Source organism: Aegilops tauschii, chromosome 3 (assembly GCF_002575655.3).
Source record: "Aegilops tauschii subsp. strangulata cultivar AL8/78 chromosome 3, Aet v6.0, whole genome shotgun sequence".
Lineage (NCBI taxonomy): Eukaryota > Viridiplantae > Streptophyta > Magnoliopsida > Poales > Poaceae > Aegilops > Aegilops tauschii.
In genome coordinates, this window is record NC_053037.3 from 182,154,760 (window position 1) to 182,166,752 (window position 11,993).

General features: G+C 55.0%; 2 protein-coding genes across 2 annotated transcripts; one reads left to right on the top strand and one right to left on the bottom strand.

Moving 5' to 3' along the window:
- Positions 1–1,501: 1,501 nt before the first annotated feature.
- LOC109776969 (protein NRT1/ PTR FAMILY 5.2-like) lies at positions 1,502–9,029 on the bottom strand. The gene is made up of 4 exons (XM_045234197.1): positions 8,449–9,029; positions 8,111–8,328; positions 6,951–8,012; positions 1,502–1,891 (listed from the first exon to the last, which is right to left on the bottom strand). Exons 1-4 carry the CDS (start codon positions 8,573–8,575, stop codon positions 1,502–1,504), a joined length of 1,797 nt encoding a protein of 598 aa, XP_045090132.1. The 5' UTR covers positions 8,576–9,029.
- Positions 1,833–4,020, top strand: LOC123497840 (uncharacterized). Its single transcript, XM_045234761.2, has 2 exons — positions 1,833–3,469; positions 3,706–4,020. Exon 1 carries the CDS (start codon positions 2,138–2,140, stop codon positions 3,368–3,370), a length of 1,233 nt encoding a protein of 410 aa, XP_045090696.1. The 5' UTR covers positions 1,833–2,137; the 3' UTR covers positions 3,371–3,469; positions 3,706–4,020.
- Positions 9,030–11,993: the final 2,964 nt, after the last annotated feature.

Sequence of the window (11,993 nt, forward strand, 5' to 3'; positions counted from 1 at the left end):
CGCAAAGTTAGACCGAAGTTTGATCTCGCTCGGGTTCAAGAGATGTCCCCTCGAGCACGCGGTCTATACAAAGAACTCCAAAGGATCAAACCTGCTAGTTGGAGTTTATGTCGACGATCTGATTATCACCGGAGATAGCGCGCAAGAAATTGAACATTTCAAGGCGCGGATGAAAAAAAAAGTTTAGCATGAGCGATCTGGGATTACTCAGCTATTACTTGGGCATCGAAGTGAAGCAAAGCTCCGGGGAGATTCCCCTATGTCAATCGGCTTATGCGGTTAAGTTATTGGACAAGTGTGGCATGACAGATTGCTACGAGACACAAGCTCCAATGGACCAACGCCACAAGTTGAGCAAGCGTAGCTCAAATCCGCCGGTGGACACCACAATGTATCAAGCGTTGTGGGCAGCCTAAGATATTTGGTGCATACCCGACCTGACTTGTCTTATTCAGTCGGGATCGTGAGTCGTTTCATGGAGAATCCGACAATCGAGCACATGAGCGCGGTCAAGCAAATCTTGCGCTATGTGAAAGGCACTATAAATCTTGGCTGCACGTATAGAAAGGGAAAGGAAGGGTTGGTCCTCCATGGATACTCAGATAGTGACATGGCAGGTGATGTGGATGACCGGAAAAGCACAACGGGCATGATATTCTATCTTGGCCCAAATCCTATCAGCTAGAATTCTCAGAAGCAAAAGGTGGTTGCGCTGTCTTCATGCGAGGCAGAATACATAGCGGCAAGCACGTCGGCTTGTCAAGCAGTGTGGCTGAGAAGACTCCTAGCTGATCTTGCAAAGTGGGAGGTGCAGAAGGTGTCGTTGAAGATCGACAACCAAGCTGCAATCTCACTGTGCAAAAATCCGGTTCATCACGAGAGGAGCAAGTACATAGATACCCGGTTCCACCATATCCGGGAGTGCATTGAGGAAGGGTTGATCGAAGTTCAGCATGTGAACACGAAGGACCAGCTTGCCGACATTCTCACGAAGTCCCTCGGTCTGACAGAAGTTCATCGAGATGAGGAAGAAAGTGGGAGTACAAGCGATGGAGACAAAGCAACCAGATTAAGGAGGTGAATGTAAGAGTTAATCTAGTTGTAGTATTAGGTATGGTCACGTAGTAGTCCAAAGAGTCCTAGTACTAGTCGTTTTAGTGTTCACGTAAGTAAATCGGACAAGTGCTTGTACGAGTCCGGGTCTCCGTCGTGTTAGTTGCCGACTCGGCGACGTGTTGGACGGGGTGGCTGTATCCCTTTATATAATGAGAGCAAATAAATGAAAAGGTGCAAGTCGACCGCACCGAAAAAGAGTTTCTTCTGTTCGTTCGCAAGTTTACGTGGAGAGAGTCGCCGGCTACGCACGCACGTACAAGACAGCCTCGTGTACGCACGCACGGCCAGATCGATCAAGCTGCTTGCTCGATAGCTAGCTAGCTTAGCACGTGTCTTGTGTAGCTCCTGGGCAATTTGGTCTAGTGATCAAAAGCCAACAGTTGAGTCATCTATTTTGGAACGGAGGGAGTATTATCATTGGCTCCTTCACGATTCCTGGCCTCCCCTGCTTCTCCTTGCCACCGTCAGCGCTGTCGGCGTTGTACACGTACATCCGGCACACGGCGAAGAAGACGAGGAGGTTAGCACAGTTAAGCACGGCGAAGGCGTAGTAGAGGTCCAGCCGCGAGGCGTTGAGGTTGTTCTGGATCCAGCCTCCATGTCCTCTTCCGCTCCGTCGCGTGACGCGCGACACCGTCGACAGCAGGAAGCTGCTGAGGAAGTTGCCGACGCCGAGGCTGGTCATGGCGTAGGACGTGCCGAGGCTCTTCATCCCCTCGGGCGCCTGGTCATAGAAGAACTCGATCTTGGCCACCTCCAGGATGTTGGAAACCTGCTGACGGTCCACCTGACAGGCCACCACGCACGGAGGCAAACCTCCAGGACCGAGTCACCCGCGACTCTCCAGCGCACGAACGCCATCATCTCCGCGTTCGACATGATTAGCACTTATCCGATTCTATTGTAACAACCTGTACAGCGTGTATATAAACGCTTGTTGTACCTGAGACTGAATATAGTGAGAATTCTCCTCTCCAACTTGGTATCAGACACTCTCGATCCTCTCGCTTCCGCCTTCGCCATGAGCGTCCGCCGCCCTCTCCGGCGCACCCGCTCCTTTGGGGACGCCGACGCCGTCTTCGACCTGTCCTGCGTCGCCCCCGAGCCTGCGCCTGCCCCCGCACCGGCTCCTGCTGCTCCGGCGCCCATCCGCGCCCCGATCCTCCGCGCGCGCGCTCCAGCGCCCCTGCGCGCCCCTGCTGCTCCCGGCCGTGCGCTCGCCCTGGCAGCGCTGGCCGCCCAGGTCCCCGTCGCTCCTCCTCCATCCATGCATCACATTAATATCTCGTCCTTCATCCCCTTCAAGCTCAGCCTGGACGCCAACAATTGCTCGAAATGGCGCCAGCTCTTCGCCTTTGTACTAACCAAGTACCAGGTCGAGGATCACGTCGAGGAAGCCGTTGACCCCCTGCATGCTGATGCCGTCTGGAGGAACGATGACATTACCATCGTACTCTGGATCTACGCCACGATCTCCGATGAACTCTACGACGTGGTCCAGTCGCCGAACAACACCGCGTACCACCTCTGGCGCGAGCTGGAGGTCTTCTTCCGCGACAACGCCGCCGGCCGCACCGTCCACATCGGGGCGGAGTTCCGGGCTACGGTACAGGGCGATCTGAGCATCGCCCAGTACTGCCGTCGCCTGAAGCAGCTCTCCGACGCCATGGCCGACGTGGGCGAGCCCGTCACCGACCGCTCCCTCACGCTGCAGCTTGTGCGGGGCCTCAGCCGCCGCTTCCACGTCATGGCTACCTTGCTTCCCATGCAGGTGCCGTTTCCCACGTTCAACCAGGCGCGCTCCCGTCTCCTGCTGGAGGAGATCTCGCTGGGTGAGCGGGAACGCACCGAGGGGGCCGGGGCTCTCTCCATCGGGCACGGCGGCGGCTCGTCGTCTGGCAACTCCGAGCGCGGTGGCGACCGCGGTGAGCGCCAGCCTCCTCCGTCCCCAACTGACAAGGGCAAGGGGGCGGCCACTCCACCCTCCGGCGACCGCCAGCGTGGCGGGCGCGGACGTGGGCGCGGCTCCAACACCTCATCGCCTGCTCCACTCGGGCGCGGCCAACAGCCGTGGCTCGGGTACTTCGCGCCGTGGGGCTCCCCGGCGCCCTCCCCACAGCAATGGCGGGCGCCTTGGATGCCGCCCAACTCCGCCGGGGTCCTCGGCCCACGCCCGGAGCTCCGCACCAAGCCTACCCCGTCGGCGTGCCGTCCTCGTCGTCCCCGCCTCCATGGGACCAGCAGCAGGCCATGATGGCCCAGGCCTTCGCCAACCTCAACATGCAGCAGCCTCCGGCCACCCACGAGTGGTTCATGGACACAGGAGCTACATCCCACGTCGCCGGGTCCAGTGGTAACCTCACCAAGCTCCTTCCTCCTTCAATGCATACTCCCTCTACCATTACAGTAGGCGACGGTTCTGTGATTCCCGTAGTAGCCACCGGCTCCTCTAATCTCTCTCCCTACCCCTTCCAACTTAACCACGTATTGATTTCTCCCCGTATTGTCAAAAATCTCATTTCTGTGGGTCGTTTTACTCGCGATAATTGGTGTATTGTCTCTTTTGATCCGTTCGGTTTCACTGTGAAGGACATGGCCACAGGGAGAATTCTGATGTGGTCCAGTAGCTCCGGCGACCTCTACCCGTTTTTCCGATCCAATAAAGACGGCGGCATGGCCTTCACCATCTCCGGAGCAGGCGACTTGTGGCACTTGCGGCTAGGGCACCCTAGTTCTACTTCTATTTCCATATTAGCAAACAATTTCCTTGATTCCTGTAATAAGAGCAATGATTCTCGTGTGTGTGAATCTTGCAAGTTAGGCAAGCAACCTCGTTTACCATTTCCACAATCTTTTTCATATACTACTGCTCCTTTCCAATTAATCCACTGTGATCTCTGGACATCCCCTGTTTGCAGTTTTTCTGGGTACCAATATTACCTAGTCGTACTAGATGATTTTTCCCATTATTCTTGGGTATTTCCCTTGCGCCACAAGTCTGACACTGCTGCCGTCTTACAACGTTTCTTTTCTCACGTCCTCACACAATATAATGTTGTTATTCGGTGTTTGCAGTGCGACAATGGAGGGAGTTCCTTTCTCACTCTCTTCGTGACTATCTCTCTCGCTCCGGCGTCGTCTACTGCCTCTCTTGCCCGCACACTTCCGCGCAAAACGGGAAAGCAGAGCGCCTCCTACGCACCACAAATGACGTGCTACGAACTCTCCTCATCCACGCCCAGATGCCTCCAGAATATTGGGTCGAGGCTCTCCATGCCGCCAATCATCTGATCAATCGGCGCCCCTCTTCGGCGGTGCACAACCTCACTCCTTTCTACCTTCTCAATGGTAGCCATCCGTCCTATGATCACATGAGGGTGTTTGGGTGTCTTTGTTTCCCCAATCTCGCTCATCTTGCACCGCACAAGCTCGCCCCCCGATCCACGCCATGTGTGTTCCTCGGGTATCCACTTGAGCATAAGGGCTACAGATGCCTCGACCTACGCACGCGCAAAGTTCACATCTCCCGTAGCGTTGTTTTTGACGAACAAACCTTCCCGTTTTCCTCTCTCAACGCACGGCTGACCACACCACCACCTCCCACACCGGATCCACCCCTTTTTCCGGCGTCCCGATCCTACCTACCTCGTACGACAGGCCCGCGTCTTCTCCCGGCCCTGCGCTCGCTCCGCAGACTGCGCACCTGCCCGCCTCGCCCGCCGCGCCCAATCCCACCCGCCCGACAACTCAACGCGAGCCAACCACGCCTCCCAGCGTCCCACCTGTTGGCCCCACCCACGACAGGCCGCCCACCACTCCTGCGTCCGGCCGCCATGCAACACATGCATCCACTTCCAGCCATGCAACCAATCCCGAGCCGGCGTCCCATGCAACGTCGTCTGCCGCTCCTCGCCCGCTACCGCCCCGAGCTGTTCCAGTAGCACCACCAGTCAACCTCCGCCGCATGCACACACGCTCCAAGTCTGGCTTTGCCCAACCCAAGTCCCAGTTAAACCTCTCTGTCACCACTCCTCCTACCATCAGCCCCATTCCCTCCTCTTACCGCGTGGCTCTTAAGGATCCGAACTGGTCTAATGCAATGTTAGAAGAGTTTCATGCATTGTTGCGGAATGACACTTGGTCGTTGGTTTCACGTCCTGCAGGTGCAAATGTGGTCTCCGGCAAGTGGATCTTTCGCCACAAGTTCAACCCCGACGGGACGCTAGCGCGGTACAAGGCTCGATGGGTTCTTCGCGGCTTCACACAACAGGCCGGTGTCGACTACGGCGAGACTTTTAGTCCCGTGGTTAAACCGGCCACCATTCGGGTCGTCCTCGGCGTCGCCACCAGCTCTTCGTGGCCCGTCCACCAGCTCGACGTCAAGAACGCCTTCTTGCACGGGCACCTCGCCGAGACGGTGTACAGTGCGCAGCCTGCCGGCTTCATCGACTCCTCGCGCCCACGAGACGTGTGTCGTCTCAACCGCTCGCTGTATGGGCTCAAGCAGGCGCCGCGCGCTTGGTTCTCCAGGTTCACCGGCTACCTCATCACCCTCGGGTTCCGTGCTTCCAAGGCCGACTCCTCTCTGTTCACTTTGCATCGTGGGCATGACACGGCGTATCTCCTTTTGTACGTTGATGATATTATCCTCACCGCGAGCTCCACGCCCTTACTCCAGTCCATTGTCGGCTCTCTTCATCGCGAGTTCGCCATGACTGATCTGGGCCCTCTTCGCCACTTCCTCGGCATCAACGTACACCGCAACTCCACTGGCATCCACCTTTCTCAGGAACAATATGCCCTTGAGGTCTTGGATGGCGCCGGCATGCTAAATTGCAAACCGGTCTCAACCCCCGTCGACACCACCAGCAAACCATCCGCCATGGACGGGCCTCTCTTCCACGACCCCTCTCTCTACAGGAGCTTAGCCGGAGCCTTGCAATACTTGACTCTGACGCGCCCCGATATTTCTTATGCTGTCCAACAATGTTGCTTGTTCATGCATGCTCCCAGGGATGCTCACTACCAGCTGGTGAAACGTGTCCTCCGCTATGTGCGCGGTACGACGCGTCTCGGGCTCCAGTTCTACCGCGACTCCGGCAACGATCTCACCGTGTACACCGACGCGGATTGGGCGGGGTGCCCCGACACCCGCAAATCCACGTCGGGGTTTGCCGTGTACCTCGGCTCCAACCTCGTCAGCTGGTCTTCGAAGCGGCAGAACACGGTCTCGCACTCGAGCGCTGAGGCCGAGTACAAGGGCATCGCCAACGCGGTGGCCGAGGCGGTCTAGCTTCGTCAACTCCTCACCGAGATCCGCCGCCCTCCGCAGCGAGCTACCGTCGTCTACTGCGACAATGTCAGCGCCATGTACATGTCGAGCAACCCCGTGCAGCATCAACGTAGTAAGCACGTGGAGATCGACCTTCACTTCGTCCGTGAGCGCGTCTCCCTGGGCGAAGTTCGCTTGCTGCATGTGCCTACCACATCCCAGTACGCTGATGTGTTCACGAAGGGCCTCCCTGCGAGCATCTTCACAGCTTTCCGATCCAGCCTCAACGTCCGCGAGCACCCTGTTGCGGTTGCGGGGGGGTGTTGGAAACCTGCTGACGGTCCACCTGACAGGCCACCACGCACGGGAGGCAAACCTCCAGGACCGAGTCACCCGCGACTCTCCAGCGCACGAACGCCATCATCTCCACGTTCGGCATGATTAGCACTTATCCGATTCTGTTGTAACAACCTGTACAGCGCGTGTGTATATAAACGCTTGTTGTACCTGAGACTGAATATAGTGAGAATTCTCCTGTCCAACTCAGGAAGGCGTCGGCGACGCCCATGAGCACGAACTGCGGGAGCAGCACGAAGATGGAGAGCCGGACCATCGTGCCCCTGCTGTCGAGCACGCCGTTCTCGCGCGCCACGGCCAGGCGGTGCCGCTCGGTCGCCGACGCGATCACCATGATCGCGATGTGGAGGACGAGCCCGACGCCCATCCGCTGGAGCAGCGAGATGCCCCGCGGGTTCTTTGTCAGGCGCCGCATGCAGGGCACGAAGAGGCGGTCGTAGATCACGACGGAGACGAGCATGGAGACGGTCACGAACCCCTGCAGGCTCGCCGGCGGGATGTCGAAGCCGCCGACGCGCCGCTCCAGCGTCGTGCCCTGCTTCACGAACAGCGTGTTGATCTGGGCCAGCATCGCGCTCGGCACGAACGTGATGAACAGCACGGGAAGCATCTTGAGCATCTGCTTCGTCTCCTCCACCTGCGTCACCGTGCTCAGCGACCACCGCGACGTGCTCCCGGCCCCGGTCCTCACCGCCGCTTTGCTCAGCACACTGAAAGTCGGCGTGTGGGGCAGCGGGGACGTCTTTTTCCTGTCGTATTGGTCCGGGTCGAGCTCGTGCAGGTCGCGCGGGTCCGCGGGCGCCGTGACGCGGCACTTGCGGACGGCGGTGACGATGACCCCGGCCATCTTGGCGAGGGAGCTCTCGGGTGAGGTCGGCTTGTGGCGGTACAGGGGCGTTCCGGCGGTGAACACGGCGATGGAGACGGCGAGGCCGATGGTGGGGAGCGCGTAGCCGACGGTCCAGCCGATCTTGTCCTGGATGTAGACGAGGACGGTGTTGGCGAAGAGCGTGCCTAGGAAGATGCTGAACATCCACCAGTTGAAGAAGGAGAGCTTCTGCCGGCGCTCCCTCGGCTCGTGCTTGTCGAACTGGTCGGCGCCGATGGTGGAGATGTTGGGCTTGGTGCCGCCTGTGCCGACGGCGAGGGTGTACAGGGCCAGAAAGAACACGCCCAGCTGCAGGCTCGACGCCTTGCGCTCGCAGGTCGGGTCCGCCGTGCCGGTGCCGCACGCCAGCGACACGGCCATGGTCAGCAGGCACATTCCCTGCGCAATCATCCGTTGGCCAAGTTTTTTTTTTCCATTTTCAGGGAGAGCTTTTGCCGGCGGCCCGAGCGGAGGTATGAAGGAAGGGAAGGACTTACGAGAAGGTAGATGGCGGAGGCGGCCATGAAGGTGCGGTAGCGTCCGAGGTGGGCGTCGGCGATGTAGGCGCCGAGGACGGGCGTGATGAGGCTGGTGCCGGCCCAGTTGGTGACGTTGTTGGCGGAGCGCACCGTGCCCTGGTGCAGCTCCCTCGTCAGGTACAGCACCAGGTTGGACGCGATTCCATAGGGCGCCATCCGCTCGAACACCTCGTACACTGCAGGTCACTTGGTCAGCCATGGCTTCTTCGGCGTTGCAGGCCAGGGATATCGGGCTTCTTCTTCCTTACGACCTTACGTGCAACGAAATGAAGGTTAGGCACGCGGAGCTTCCTTACCAAGAACGAAGGAGCATGCTTTCCATCCTCCTCGATTGGATCGGATGACCGGGTTGCCGCAGAGGTCCGTCGTGCCGTCCTGCGTGTACTCGCCGCCGCCGGTCTCCAGCTGCGGCGTCCCCTCCATTGGCACTCCTCTCCCAGCTGCACTTGACTTGAGCTCTCGATGCGCAAGGGTGGGAACTAGATCGATGGGTCTAATTCCGTGACACGGGCAATGCTAGTTAACTGTATATACGATTCTGACTAGCTAACTGCTACACGATCGAGTATCAAGCAATGGAATTATAATACACGATCGAGTATCAAGCAACTGCAATTCTAAATAGGACAGTCTTCTCATCAAATAAATAAAAACAATTAGCTGTAGGTATGATTTGTGCTTATCTACTCGGATTTATTCTGTATTTCAAAAAGATCCCGGCTTCTGCATCCACGCTGCTATTTCAAAAAGAAAAATCCATACGATCGAGAAAAGGATTAGGTTTCACTATCATGGATATAACGGAACAAACAAAACAAAATAAGCATCCTGGTGCAAAAGATCCAGACTGTTATTTTATGGTGATGAAGTATTTAGAAGCGACTATAAAAATGGGAGCGCCTATAGATCGATCCAGCTTGAGAGATAGCCTCGAATGAGGATTTCATTTCAAATTTCTGGTCACAAAATTGGTTTAACGCGTGGGGAACATGCTGAAGTGTGTTTTCTTTTTTTTAATGTGGTGTTTTAGTGAGCTAAATATATTACAGGTGCCCCAACTTGTTCTGCACGGTCAATTTAGTGCGCAAAGTTGCAAAATACACAAAATTGATGCTTGAACTTGTTTGGTTGTGCAAATACGGTACCTCCGTCTGTATGCAGACGTACGTCTAGTCTTGTAGCATGTCTGTATGGCTGTGGCCTACTTGCCAGTGGCTAAGAGCGCGGAACATGCTGGGTGCTCCACTCGTGAGGATTTATTTTGCAGAAACCCCCTCATATTTTATTTAATCACATAAAAAAGACCTCAAATACGACATGCGAGAACTAACATGAAAAAACATCAACGGGAAGGGGTTTTGAACCTAGCTGGGATAACTACACCATGATCTGGTCAACCAGCTGAAATATGCCATGCGTACAGCAACTCTAGCAGACCCCGCATCCGCCCTCGACCCATAAAATAACCGCCAAAATGTAGGTAGGGGCGGAAAAACCTGTCCGACCAGACCCCGCATCCCGCCCCGGCCCGCAAAAATTTTTGAGGGGCGCGGCAAAATCCCGACCCCAACCCGGGAATACGCAGATTTCCCCCTCGCGGCCACGGTGCCCTGCATCACAGAGAAGCAGTTGGCGGGAGGGACATTTCAACCCGCGCGCCTTCCTCCCTCCTTCCGCCGCCGACCGCCCTTGCTTCCGCCCGCCGCCGGCGATTCCGGCCAAATCTACGGGCGGAATCGGTCCGCGGGGCCGCCCCACACCCTCCCGCACGGAGACGCTGCACCGACCCCCCCCCCCCCCCCCGCGGATCCGGCGAGAAGAGCCGTCCTCATCGCCGCCCGGGATCACCCGCCGCGTCCACCACCGGTTAGTGCGTATTTTTGTGATTTTTGCGAGCGGTATAGTTAATTGACGCGCCGGTACGCATGTAGATGGAGTTGAGCCCGTGCGAGAAGTTCTTGCTCTCCGATTCGTCCGATTCGGACGACTAGGATGTTGAGACCATGCTTGCAAACTTTCGGCAGCAGACATTGGTCATGGCACTTGGCGTGAAGGAGTATGAAGACGAGAACCAGAAGAGGAGGCGAGGATCGACCTTCGGGCGTCTTTGCATTCCTCGGAATCGTCATCTTGGGAACGAGATGTTGATGCAAGACTACTTCGCGGAGAATCCTACATATCCACCGCACCTCTTCCGGAGAAGGTACCGAATGCGCCGATCCCTCTTTGTCAAAATTGTTCAAGCTTGCGAGGCAAATTGCCGGTATTTTACTCAAAGAAGAAATGTTGCTGGCTTAAAGGGATTTAGTGCATATCAAAAAATCTCTGCGGCAATGCGGGTGATTGCATATGGTGTTCCGGCTGACTATGCCAATGAGTACCTTCGCATTGGTGAAGATACTACAATTGAGTCTGTACATAGATTTGCAAAGGTGATCATCCGTGTCTTTGGTACTGAGTATCTTCGGGCACCCAACGAAGATGACACAAAGAAATTGATGGCATCTAATGAGAGGAGAGGTTGGCCTGGCATGCTAGGTAGCATTGATTGTATGCATTGGACTTGGAAAAATTGCCCCAAGGCATGGCAAGGAATGTATTGTGGCAAGTCTCGTGATGCAACAATTGTGCTAGAGGCCATAGCATCCGAGGATTTATGGATTTGGCATTGCTTTTTTGGTATGCCGGGCACTCTCAATGATATCACTGTGTTGCAACGGTCTCATTTGTTTGCTAGGCTTGCTAGTGGTGATGCTCCTGCTTGCAACCACGCTATCAATGGGCATGAATACACAAAGAGGTACTATCTTGCAGATGGTATATACCCTCCTTGGTGCACATTTGTCAAAAGCATCAAAGAACCCAAAACTAAAAAACAATGTGAATTTGCAAGGGTGCAAGAGGCAGCCCGAAAAGACATTGAAAGAGCATTCGGTATTTTGCAATCTAGGTTTGCCATTGTCCGTGGTCCTGCTCGTTTTTGGGACAAGAAAACCTTGAAAAATATCATGACATGTTGTGTTATCCTGCACAATATGATTCTTGAAGACGAGAGAGGAATGAACTTGGAATTCTTCTACGACAATGTGGGTAGCCGTGTCAAACCAGCTAGAGACCCTAACCGCATTAGAGCTTTTCTTCAGACATACAAGGAGATTGAAAATGCAAACACACACTTTCAACTTCAGGAGGATCTCATTGAGCACCATTGGCAAAGGGCTGGACAGTGACTCCTTTTTGTATTCATTTGTATTTGTATTCATGACAAGTTTTGTATGGCATTATTTAAGTTTGCTACGGTGATTTGAATAATTATTTGTAATGTGGATGATTATTGTATTATGTTTGATTTGAATAATTTAGTTTTGCTTTCTATTGTTGTATTATGTTGGATTTGATATTTGCGGGCCGATGAGATGCGGGATGCAGCGGCGCAAAGAGCAGACCCCGCAAAGCCGACCCGTAAAAAAGCATATTCTACGGGTCCGTTTGAGGGGTTTGCATCTGTGGTTGTCCGCGCCGGCCCGCAAAGGCCGTTTTGCGCGAACGCGTTTTGTGGGCCGGCGGGATGCGGGGTCTGCTAGAGTTGCTCTAAGCTAGAAAGCTATATAGACACTTTTCATGTATCGCTCTGCAATTTTCCTAATGCATTATCTATCAGTTTTATTTTTATTTTGTCCAAGTTCTTGCTTTGTTTCATGACACATAATTTTTCGCATACAAAAAATACAACATGCAATTATTCTGTATTTTAAATCTTTTTTGTTTCATTATTGTGTACTTTGAAGAGGTAGGCATGAACTTTTTCAAAATTTATGGGGCTTTAAATAGTTGAACCTAT